We start from the raw sequence: 12,500 nt of genomic DNA on the forward strand, positions 1-12,500 counted from the left end.
CGAGACATATTCTAAGTTTATCTGCGTTTTAGTAAAGGGACAGGGGTGATGCCATATATTTCAAATAAACAAATATAAGTGAGTATATATATATAGATATGTATGTATGTACTCATTTAGATATATGTGTGTGTTTGTGAAAAGTTAACACTGACACCTAAAGGATGTATGATTACATTTTCATAAAAATATCATAAAAACACATTTCAATTAAATTTTCGAAAAAAAAAAACATGTCAGCATATTTCAAAACACACGTACCTTTTCAATTTCTGGTATATACAATACATATATTATATAATACATATATTACATAAACACAATACATACATAAATATATATATGTGAGTGCCTGTGTAAACGAATATGTGTATGTATATTTATATATATGTATATATATATATGTATGTATGTATGTATGCGTGCGTATGTGTGGGTGTGGGTACGGGTGTATGTGTGTGGGTGGGTGTGTGTATATATATAGATATACATATATATACATATATATACATACATACACATACATACATATATAAGTTTGTGTGTATAATAAATACATATATATATAATATACATACATGTATATATATGTATATTTATATATATGTATATATACATATATATATATATATACATGCATATGTGTATGTGTATGCACATACATAATATATGTATATAATTGAATTTGATATACATACATAAAATGCATTTTAAATATATATAATACATATAAATATGTATATATATATATATATACATATATACTGTGTGTGTGTTAAATATATGCATATACACACTCGTGCATACTGTGTGTGTATATATGTATGTATTGAATTTGTCTTTGAAGAGACCTGAAGATTCACCTGACCTCCGTGACTTGTAGCTCGTTATGCGAAAAGCTATTTTATCCTATTTTTCGAGTTATATTTTCATTTTCTTTTTCTTTTTTGTATCAAATGTCCGCCATATAGCCCACACATTTTACTGTATTTGCGTAACCTGAATAATCTATACAATACGTCTCATTATTTTCCCCGGTAAGCGATGTCATCTGCTGCCACTTACTGATCCAATCAAACACGGCTTTTCAGTCCGTTGGTAAATTTGTTTAACTATCAGGCCACAGGTACATTTACTGTTCACTATGGCTTTAGATTTTTTAAGAAGCTCCAACAATGGTTTAAGCATATCTAAGAACCATACATTGCGATCATTGGCCAGTGGCTAAGTGACAGGTAAGCATAAATGGGGCAGCAACACATCCCAATCGCTAAACGTTCTAGTTGTCTTACTAACATCAAATGGTTACTTACACAAAACCTTGTAACATACCTGTTAATTAAAGTGGAAGTCTTTGGTTATAAATCACCCAATTCAATATTAGTGTACGCGAGCGCGCGCGCGTGTGTAGGTCGATGGTGAGAGGTGATGCAACTCTTGTATGCATGAGGTATATGAATATGTGTATGTATATCTATGTTTGAACACATGTATATCACTACCTAAATACATATATATATGTATATACTTTTATATAGATATAGGTATCCAAACGTGTTTGCGTCTTCTTTCCATACTAACATCATTATAGAGCTGGACAAGCTATTTTTCACAGGTACATAAACTTTTTTCCAAACATAAAGGGCCCGTCCGGGATTTGAACCCGGGACCTCCTGCACCCAAAGCAGGAATCATACCCCTAGACCAACGGGCCATTGCTCCTCACATGACGATGCATTGCAACGATGTTGCGCGTCAGATGAGAATCAATAGAAAGAGCAATAAACCCGGTGTATGATTAATTCCCCAAAAGCGTATGGGCCTGTCCGGGAATTGAACCCGGGACCTCTCGCACCCGAAGCGAGAATCATACCCCTAGACCAACAGGCCTTTATGACCATGTATTTGTATTGGATTTTAGATTTGATTGCCAGTACCTTTCAATTAAGTCCGACAAACAAATTTGAAAAACCTCAACCGGGCCTGTCCGGGATTTGAACCCGGGACCTCTCGCACCCTAAGCGAGAATCATACCCCTAGACCAACAGGCCAATTCCGATAGTTATTCGTATTAAATCTGATTTTAAAACTCGCATTCCTTTTTCGATAGAAATTGCTGAAGCCATATAAAGTTGGCACTCCATTTTACGGGTCATTGTAGGGAACTGCCATCCCCTTCCCTTAATCTTTGCAAGGAAGCTTTCGTACGAGTTTTTTTTCAGCATTTTCAAAAAATAATACATTCGTATCTGAATGTAAGTTTTCAGCTGAAGCTACATTAAGCTACATATATCTTCAAGAAAATAGTGAAATAAAATCACGTCTCTGGAATTATTGCATTTTCCTTATCAGAATCTGTATTTCCCATACGTTTTTTATGAGCTGTAAGAAAATCATAAGTCAATACGTATTTGGATTAAAAGGTATATTACAAAGAGAGAAAAAACATTTCGACGTTCATTTTTTTTTACAGATTGGTAACGGATGCATTATGCCTTTTTTCAGAACCTTTCCTCCTAGGTAATGGTCAACTATCTCTCACTCTCTCTCTCTCTCTCTCTCTCTCTATATATATATATATATATATATATATATATATATATATATATATATATTTATATATAAACATATATAAATATATATAAATATTACACTTTCGCATTACATATATACATATATTACAGGTATCAGATATATAAAAGATATGTAGTATATATTGTATATTTAAACATACATATATACTTATGTATGAATACATATATACATACATATGTACATGCATATATATATACACATATATACGTACATATAAATATATTCATATATAACCAAACACGTATGCTACATACATCAATTGTACACAATAAATAAGAATTATACATATACTTAAAATAAATATTACATAACTTGTGTATATGTATATCATATATGTACCACATTAATACTAAGTAAATACATATATTTCCATTTCTATATACATATACATATTTCGTAAGATGTATATATAGGCATATATAAATATATGTATAATGAAATATATATGTACACATGATATGCATAAAAACAAATATACACACACATATAAATACATATATATATATAAATATATATATATACATATATATAAATATATATATCATATATATTACATATTTATACACATGCGTATATGTATGTATTACATACATATACACATGTATATGCCCATATATCACACACACAGACACCAATAATAACACAAACACACATCTATATATATATATATGTGTGTATGTATGTAATTATATGTGTGCATAAATATCTATGTACATGTGTATATACATAAATATACTCGTATATACATAAATATACTCGTATATATGTATATGTATATGTATATATATATTATATATACATGCATATATGTGTGTGTGTTTGTGTGTGTGTGTATATATATATATATTATAGATGCACATATTTATAGATTTATATAAATACATGCATACATATATATGCATGTGTGTGTATATATATATATAATAAAATATATATATCCACACATACATACATGTGTGTGCGCATAAGCATAAGTATGTGCACATATACATACATACATACACGTACACTATATTTATACATATATGTGTATATACGTATATATATGTATATATATATGTATATATGTATGTATATATATATATATATATATATTATATATATATATATAGTGTGTGTGTGTACATATATCTGTGTGTATTAGATTTATTACATATATCTAATACACACATATACATATAAATAGCCATATATGTAATAAATCCATAAATGTGTATATGTAATATATAATATATCAATCTTTCTATATATACAAGTATATATATTTACATATATTTACATATTTTCATATAAATATAATACATACATATTATCTTCATTATATATTTGCTACCCATATATCATATACACTTTGCACAAATTACATATGTATTGTGTATATTGTATATATATTACATATATATAGCATACATATTGTATATATATTATATGCACTGTATATATGTAATATATATTGCATATATCATATAAAATGTATGGATGAGTATGTAGAACTGTTAGGGACGTATCATTATAACGATATTACAATTTTCCTGTACGTTAATCTTTTTACGAAAAATATTCAACTAAATAATCTTTTCAAGGATAATTCTCATGTTTTAGTCCATAAGTCTTGTTGCTCTTATTTTTTTTATAATGTACACAACTCTCTCTGCTAAATATATAAAATGAGGCAACGTCATTAACAAATAAATGTTCATGAAGATTACTAATTAAGGAACAGTGGATATAGCACTTAAAAAGAAGGGAAAACATTGTGACCTTTCAAACCTCTTAATTTGAGATCAAGACATGTTCTAATATACAATAAACATACATATCCAGAATTCTTTTGACTGTTGTAACATTAATCAAATGCAAACTCAGTAATGGGATTCTTGCAGTATTGATCCGAGTTGGAGCAAAGGAAACCTTGGAATGAACAAGAAAAAATGCAATGAAAAAGCGCATAAACTAAAAGTATATACAAACATATACATTCATATAAAAGTATAATCTTATGTCATACATATATAAATATAAAATAATGCAGATTCATGTAGATAACTATATGCATATAAACATGTACATATAACATATGTTCATGCATATATATATATATATATATATATATATATATATATATATATATATATATATATATATATATATATATATACATACATGTATGTATGTATATAAATACATATATATACTATATATATAAATATATAGTATACATATATGTATATATACACATACATAAATATATACATATACATTCATATATATATACTATATATATGTGTGTGTATGTATGTATATAAACATATATTATACATATATGTACAGATACACATATACATAAATATATATACATATATATAGAGATAGATATATATAATATTTATATATATAGATAGATATATACATACATCTATATACATATATATGTATATATATATATATATAAATTTATATATAGATAGATATAGATATATATGTACATACATTAGATGTCACAAATATTTACATGTATATTTATATAACTTAAAATATAAATTAACTTAAAAACGTGTATGTGTTTATATGTACACATGTATATGAAAATATAGGTATATGTATAATATATATATACATATATATATATATATATATATATAGAGAGAGAGAGAGAGAGAGAGAGAGAGAGAGAGAGAGAGAAAGAGAGAGAGAGAGAGAGAGAGAGGCATCGAATTTTTGTTGCCTCACGAAAGCTTCCACAGTCTGCAGTCCAAAAAGACCCTGGTTGTAGACGGACGGTCTAAAAAATATATATCTCAACGAATAGCTATAATTTGTCAGTAGTATTCTATTCGCACTTACCACTCATTCAAAAGATCGAAGTATGAATAAAATTTCAGTGTGATTACGTACTTTATACCTATTTTACTTTCATTCTTCCTAACAAAGTTCTGTGTTGAATATAATAAAACCGAACGGCACTTATGAAAAAAAAATAAGTGTAAAGGCTTCATCTCGAAGTTAAACCGAGACAGAAAACAAATTCGAAATCCGCTTTGGATGCGCATACGATATACAAGTATTTGTTTACATATATATATTAATGTTTCCATGGTTACATAATATACATAAATTGCTGATAAATGTAATTATTTATAATACATACCTATATAAACATGCTCGCATGCATACATATATACGTATATAGACACATATCTGAATATAAAAATATGTATACGCATAAATATATAATGTAAATATATAATGTATAACATTTAACATAAAACCAAACATAAATGTATAACTATATCTTAACAAAATTAAACAAACATATATTAATACATAAACTTAAATAATTACATATATATCATATATGTCAATATAAATATATATATACATATATACGGTATATATATATACATATTTACAATACATATATATACATATATATGTACATATATATACATACATACATACATATATATATATATATATATATATATATATATATATATATATATATATGCATGTATAAGAATATATATATATTGTGAGAGGGAGAGAAATTACATATAGACAATTTGTTTATACATCATAATAATACATAAGTAGACAGACAATTGGTTGTGTACATGTACATATTTGCGCGAATTTTATTGTGTACGTGCAATGAGAAACAGATGGGTAAATGTATATTTGAACTGAAGGTGGCGTATGTGGGAGCGCTTGTATACTTTTGGTTCACCTACCTTACTTAGCCAAATCTCACACAATATACTAACCTGACGCTCAAATTCATCCCTTACCTGGTTCTCGCTTACTTATCTGGATGTTAACTTACTTTAACCTACCTGATGCTTAATCATTAAAATTACTTTACGTTCACATAACCTTAATAGCTATTGTTCCTTTGTTCTGCTTACTTGCCGTTTGCTCTACATACCTGCTCCTCTTTCCTAACCAGGCGTTCATACCCTGGCACTTTTCTTATATAGCGCTTACTTACCTTATTCAGCCGATAATCACATTCTTCTCTAACTGTAATTAACTGAAGTTTGCAGGCTTTAATTATCCTGATATTTTATTTGCTTTGCAATTGCCTATCTTACCTCGTAATCACTTTATTAATGCAGGATTCCCGTGCATCTTTTTTTTTTCTTTCTTTCTTTCTTTCTTTAAGGAGGAGCCTTTCCTTTCGCAGGTCTTAAAATATCTTAAATTTGACCAGAGTACATGTTTGCTCGCGTGAATGTACATATATGTTACCAGCTGACACCGTTGTGATTCACTCATTTGTGAATCTCTACGCGGTTTGATCATTTGTATTAGACTTTGACTTTTCGTGATCGACGCGGCCGTTTCCTTATGACCCGCGTGCATGGGAAAAAGTACTGGCACGCAAACTATCCGAAAAGCTGTGTGAAAAAAAAAAAAATTGTAATGGTGATTTTTTACCTTGGTCACTGACGACACAAGTAAGCCTCCACATTATGAGAAATCGTGTATTCAGCGATAAGTGGCTCCTGGTCTTAAAAAGTAACTGATGAGTCTTGAAGTATATAAATGGTCTTAAATTTAATTAGCTAATTCCTACAAAAATCCGGTTCTGATATTCATGTAACATACTTAATTGCCATACTTACCGGGCACTCAATTGCTCTACTTACCTGGCACTCAATTGCCTTACTTACCGGGCACTCAATTGCCTTACTTACCTGGCACTCAATTGTCTTACTTACCGGGCACTCAATTGCCTTACTTACCGGGCACTCAATTGTCTTACCGGGCACTCAATTGCCTTACTTACCGGGCACTCAATTGTCTTACCGGGCACTCAATTGCCTTACTTACCGGGCACTCAATTGTCTTACTTACCGGGCATTCAATTGCCTTACTTACCGGGCACTCAATGGCCTTACTTACCTGGCACTCAATTGCTTTACTTACTGGGCACTCAATTGTCTTACTCACCGGAAACTCAATCGCCTTACTTACTGGGCACTCAATGGCCTTACTTGCCGGGCACTCATTTGCTTTACTTACCGGGCACTGAATGAACTTACTTACCGGGCACTCAATAGCCTTCCTTACCGGGCACTCAATTGCCTTACTTACCGGGCACTTAATCGCCTTACTTACCGGGCACTGAATGGACTTACCGGGCACTCAATTGCCTTACCTGGCACTCAATGGCCTTACTTACCTGGCACTCAATGGCCTTACTTACCGGGCACTCAATTGTCTTACCGGGCACTCAATTGCCTTACTTACCGGGCACTCAATTGTCTTACTTACCAGGCACTCAATGGCCTTACTTACCTGGCACTCAATGGCCTTACTTACCGGGCACTCAATGGCCTTACTTACCTGGTACTCAACTGCCTTACTTACTGGGCACTCAATGGCCTTACCGGGCACTCAATGGCCTTACTTACCGGGCACTCAATTGCTTTACTTACCTGGCACTCAATTGCCTTACTTACTTGGCACTCAATTGCCTTACTTACCGGGCACTCAATGGCCTTACTTACCGGGCACTCAGTGGCCTTACTTACCGGGCACTCAATGGCCTTACTTACCGGGCACTCAATGGCCTTACTTACCGGGCACTCAATGGCCTTACATGGCACTCAATGGCCTTACTTACCGGGCACTAAATAGCCTTACTTACCGGGCACTCAATGGCTTTACTTACCGGGCACTCAATGGCCTTACTTACCTGGCACTCAATTGCCCTACTTACTTGGCACTCAACTGCCTTACTTACCGGGCACTCAATGGCCTTACTTACCGGGCACTCAGTGGCCTTACTTACCGGGCACTCAATGGCCTTACTTACCGGGCACTCAATGGTCTTACTTACCGGGCACTCAATGGCCTTACTTACATGGCACTCAATGGCCTTACTTACCGGGCACTAAATAGCCTTACTTACCGGGCACTCAATGGCTTCACTTACTGGGCACTCAATAGCCTTACTTACCGGACACTCAATTGCCTTCCTTACTGGGCACTCAATAGCCTTACTTACCGGGAACTAAATTTCCTTACCGGGCACTCAACTGCCTTACTTACCGGGCACTGAATGGCCTTACTTCCCGGGCACTCAATTGTCTTACTAACTGGGCACTCAATAGCCTTATTTACCGGGCACTCAATTGCTATACTTACCTGGCACTCAATTAGTTTACTTCCCGGGCACTCAATGGCCTTACTTACCGGGCACTCAGTTGCCTTACTTACCTGGCACTCAATGGCCTTACTTACCGGGCACTCAATGGCCTTACTTACCGGGCACTCAATTTCCTTACATACCTGGCACTCAATTGCCTTCCTTACCGGGCACTCAATAGCCTTACTTACCTGGCACTCAATAGCCTTACTTACCGGGAACTAAATTTCTGTACCGGGCACTCAATTGCCTTACTTACCGGGTACTAAATTGCCTTACTTACTGGGCACTCAATTGTCTTATTAACCGGGCACTCAATTGCTTTACTTACTGGGCACTCAATGGCCTTACTTACCGGGCACTCAATGGCCTTACTTACCGGGCACTCAATGGCCTTACTTCCCGGGCACTCAATGGCCTTACTTACCAGGCACTCAATTGCTTTACTTACCTGGCACTCAATTGCCTTACTTACTTGGCACTCAACTGCCTTGCTTACCGGGCACTCAATTGCTTTACTTACCGGGCACTCAATGGCTTTACTTACCGGGCACTCAATGGCCTTACTTACCGGACACTCAATCGCCTTACTTACCGGCCACTCAATGGCCTTACTTACCGGCCACTCAGTGGCCATACTTACCGGGCACTCAATCGCCTTACTTACCAGGCACTGAATTGCCTTACTTATCGCGCACTCAATCGCCTTACTTACCAGGCACTCAATTGATTTACTTACTGGGCACTCAATCGCCTTACTTACCGGGCATTCAACTGTCTTACTTACCGGGCACTCAATTGCCTTACTTACCGGGCACTCAGTGGCCTTACTTACCGGCCACACAATAGCCTTACTTACCTGGCACTAAATGGCCTTACTTACCGGACACTCTACCTTACTTACTGGGCACTCAAGAGTATACTTACCGGGAACTCAATTTCCTTACCTGGCACTCAATTGCCTTACCGGGCACACAATGGCCTGACTTACCGGAGACTCAATGGCCTTACTTACCGGGCACTCAATAGCCTTACTTACCGGACACTCAACTGCCTTACATACTGGGCACTCAATAGCCTTACTTACCGGGAACTCAATTTCCTTACCGGGCACTCAACTGCCTTACTTACCGGGCACTAAATGGCCTTACTTACCTAGCATACAATGGCCTTACTTACCGGGCACTCAATTGCCTTACTTACCGGGCACTCAATTGACTTACTTACCGTGCACTCAATTGTCTTACTTACCGGGCACTCAATTGCCTTACTTACCGGGCACTCAATGGCCTTAATTACCGGGCACTCAATGGCCTTACGTACCGAGCACTCAATTGCCTTACTTACCTGGCACTCAATCGCCTTACTTACCTGGCACTCAATACCCTTAATTACCGGACACAACTGCCTTACTTACTGGGCACTCTACAGCCTTACTTACCGGGAACTCAATTTCCTTACCGAGCACTCAATTGCCTTACTTACCGGGCACTCAGTTGCCATATTTACCGGGCACTAAATGGCCTTACTTACCTGGCATACAATGGCCTTACTTACCGGGCACTCGATTGCCTTACTTACCGGGCACTCAGTTGCCATACTTGCCTGGCATACAATGGCCTTACTTACCGGGCACTCGATTGCCTTACTTACCGGGCACTCAATTGCCTTACTTACCGGGCACTCAATTGTCTTACTTACCGGGCACTCAATTGTCTTACTTACCGGGCACTCAATTCCCTTACTTACCGGGCACTCAATGGCCTTACTTACCGGGCACTTCATGGCTTTACGTACCGAGCACTCAATTGCCTTACTTACCTGGCACTCAATCGCCTTACTTACCGGGCACTCAATAGCCTTACTTACCGGACACTCAACTGCCTTACTGGGCACTCTATAGCCTTACTTACCGGGAACTCAATTTCCTTACCGGGCACTCAATTGCCTTACTTACCGGGCACTCAGTTGCCATACTTACCGGGCACTCAATTGCCCTACTTACCGGGCACTAAATTGCCTTACTTACCGGGCACTCAATTGCCTTACTTACCGGGAACTCAATTTCCTTACCGGGCACTCAATTGCCTTACTTACCGGGCACTCAATTGCCTTATCGGGCATACAATGGCCTTACTTACCGGGCACTCAATGACCTTACTTACCAGGCACTCAATGGCCTTACTTACCTGGCACTTAATTGCCTTACTTACCGGATACTCAATGGCCTTACCTGGCACCTCATCCTTTTGTCTACCTCACTTGCATGACGCTCACTTACCTACTTTTGCCTCGACTAAGTACTCTACTTATCTGGCACTCATGGATTCCTATTTTTTATCACTTTCTTTAAATATTTATTTACATATACTGTGTCTAAACATATACATACATGTATCCTTATACATGAAATATATCTATAAGCCACAAACATACATAATGCAAAACTGTATAAATGTGATATATATGAATCACATATTTACAACTTAAAATGTGGAAGAAAATGTACGTAAATATAAAACATCTATATATGGATATGTATATATATTAAATGTATACATACATGTGAATAATGTATATACATATATATGTATTAACGTATGTGTACGTGTATATAAACATTCATTTATACATTATCATATGAATGTGTGTATAAGTGTATAAATGTCTGTACATACATCTTTATACATAAGTATATGTATATGTATACTTACATATGTATACATACATTCACATATTTATATACATTTATAATATATGTGTGTATGTATGTATAAGTATGTGTATATATGTGTGTGTGTGTAATGTATATACAAATATATATATATATATATATATATATATATATATATATATATACATGTGTATATGTAAAACACTTGTGCACATACATGTGTATATGTATGCGTGCGCCTGTGTGTGTGAGAACGCGCGCGAAAGCATTTATATACATATATTTATGTATATATATACATTCACATACATACAAATATCTACAACACACAAATATATATATATATATATATATATATATATATATATATATATAGTATATATATATCAAATAATACATGTACTGTATATATATAAAGTCTGTAATATATGCAATATATTCTTATATATACAAAAATGCGATGTATGGGATTGTTCATGCACGTACATGAAGATATGTGAAATACATATTCTGAAACATGGCGTAAAATCTGACAGGCATCCATACATTTATAACTATTTTTTTGATTCAGTAAAATTATAGTACATATTTAACAGCTATTGTGGTTATGATTACTAGGAATCTTAACCTGATGTTTGACTACCTATTATGACGGCTGTATACTGTATATACATACAATGTTATACTCATCATAGATGTGTTTACAAATCCGTGTTCTTTAGTAAAAACTGTGGCAGCGGTGGGATTCGAACCCACGCCTCCGAAGAGACTGGTGCCTTAAACCAGCGCCTTAGACCGCTCGGCCACGCTACCCGTAATTTACTTCCCTAAGCGATGGGATTCGAATCTTGGACATTGCTATATTTTCATAATAGCAAATATGACTTTCTATTAAATAATTTCAAACTTAACATTATTAACGTAAACGAAGTTATATTTCCGGTAAGGTGTTTTGCAGTATTTCTCATTGCGAGATTTAGTACTTTCAATTCTAACAGGTGCTTCATTTGTTTAGCTAGCTTGCGGCAAGACATCGAGACTGCTACACGGAACGTAAATCATTTTAAACTCTACGCT

At 34.6% G+C, this 12,500-nt stretch overlaps 2 protein-coding genes and 4 non-coding genes across 6 annotated transcripts; all 6 read right to left on the reverse strand.

Moving 5' to 3' along the window:
- Nucleotides 1-1,642: 1,642 nt before the first annotated feature.
- On the reverse strand, nt 1,643-1,714 carry TRNAP-UGG (transfer RNA proline (anticodon UGG)). Its single transcript has one exon. It is a non-coding gene; the product is annotated as a tRNA-Pro (tRNA).
- A 104-nt stretch (nt 1,715-1,818) lies between these two features.
- TRNAP-CGG (transfer RNA proline (anticodon CGG)) lies at nt 1,819-1,890 on the reverse strand. Its single transcript has one exon. It is a non-coding gene; the product is annotated as a tRNA-Pro (tRNA).
- Nucleotides 1,891-1,979: 89 nt separating this feature from the next.
- Nucleotides 1,980-2,051, reverse strand: TRNAP-AGG (transfer RNA proline (anticodon AGG)). The gene has a single exon. It is a non-coding gene; the product is annotated as a tRNA-Pro (tRNA).
- Nucleotides 2,052-2,317: 266 nt separating this feature from the next.
- Nucleotides 2,318-9,386, reverse strand: LOC138864168 (A-kinase anchor protein 5-like). The gene is made up of 9 exons (XM_070130226.1): nt 9,033-9,386; nt 8,653-8,940; nt 8,297-8,494; nt 8,085-8,195; nt 7,849-7,983; nt 7,477-7,722; nt 7,245-7,355; nt 7,033-7,126; nt 2,318-2,382 (listed from the first exon to the last, which is right to left on the reverse strand). Exons 1-9 carry the CDS (start codon nt 9,384-9,386, stop codon nt 2,318-2,320), a joined length of 1,602 nt encoding a protein of 533 aa, XP_069986327.1.
- Nucleotides 9,387-9,692: 306 nt separating this feature from the next.
- Nucleotides 9,693-10,534, reverse strand: LOC138864169 (uncharacterized). The gene is made up of 3 exons (XM_070130227.1): nt 10,283-10,534; nt 9,977-10,135; nt 9,693-9,851 (listed from the first exon to the last, which is right to left on the reverse strand). The coding sequence occupies exons 1-3, from the start codon at nt 10,532-10,534 to the stop codon at nt 9,693-9,695; spliced, it is 570 nt and encodes a 189-aa protein (XP_069986328.1).
- Nucleotides 10,535-12,154: 1,620 nt separating this feature from the next.
- Nucleotides 12,155-12,236, reverse strand: TRNAL-AAG (transfer RNA leucine (anticodon AAG)). Its single transcript has one exon. It is a non-coding gene; the product is annotated as a tRNA-Leu (tRNA).
- Between the last annotated feature and the right edge of the window lie 264 nt (nt 12,237-12,500).

The sequence above is a fragment of the Penaeus vannamei genome, chromosome 15, assembly GCF_042767895.1.
Source record: "Penaeus vannamei isolate JL-2024 chromosome 15, ASM4276789v1, whole genome shotgun sequence".
In the NCBI taxonomy this organism is placed as follows: domain Eukaryota; kingdom Metazoa; phylum Arthropoda; class Malacostraca; order Decapoda; family Penaeidae; genus Penaeus; species Penaeus vannamei.

Bases quoted from the DNA above. Each gene is read 5' to 3' on its own strand.
- LOC138864168 (XM_070130226.1), bottom strand. From the start codon at position 9,386: ATGGCCACTGAGTGGCCGGTAAGTAAGGCCATTGAGTGGCCGGTAAGT. The intron at 7,984-8,084 runs GTAAGTAAGGCA...GTGCCCGGTAAG, and splicing joins GTAAGGCCATTGAGTGCCCG to GCCATTGAGTGCCCAGTAAG. The intron at 7,127-7,244 runs GTAAGTAGAGCA...ATATACTTCAAG, and splicing joins GTAAGGCAATTGAGTGCCAG to ACTCATCAGTTACTTTTTAA.
- LOC138864169 (XM_070130227.1), bottom strand. From the start codon at position 10,534: ATGAAGTGCCCGGTAAGTAAGGCCATTGAGTGCCCGGTAAGTAAGGGA. The intron at 10,136-10,282 runs GTAAGTAAGGCC...CCGGTAATTAAG, and splicing joins GTAAGGCCATTGTATGCCAG to GGTATTGAGTGCCAGGTAAG. The intron at 9,852-9,976 runs GTAAGTAAGTCA...GTGCCCGGTAAG, and splicing joins GTAAGACAATTGAGTGCACG to GAAATTGAGTTCCCGGTAAG.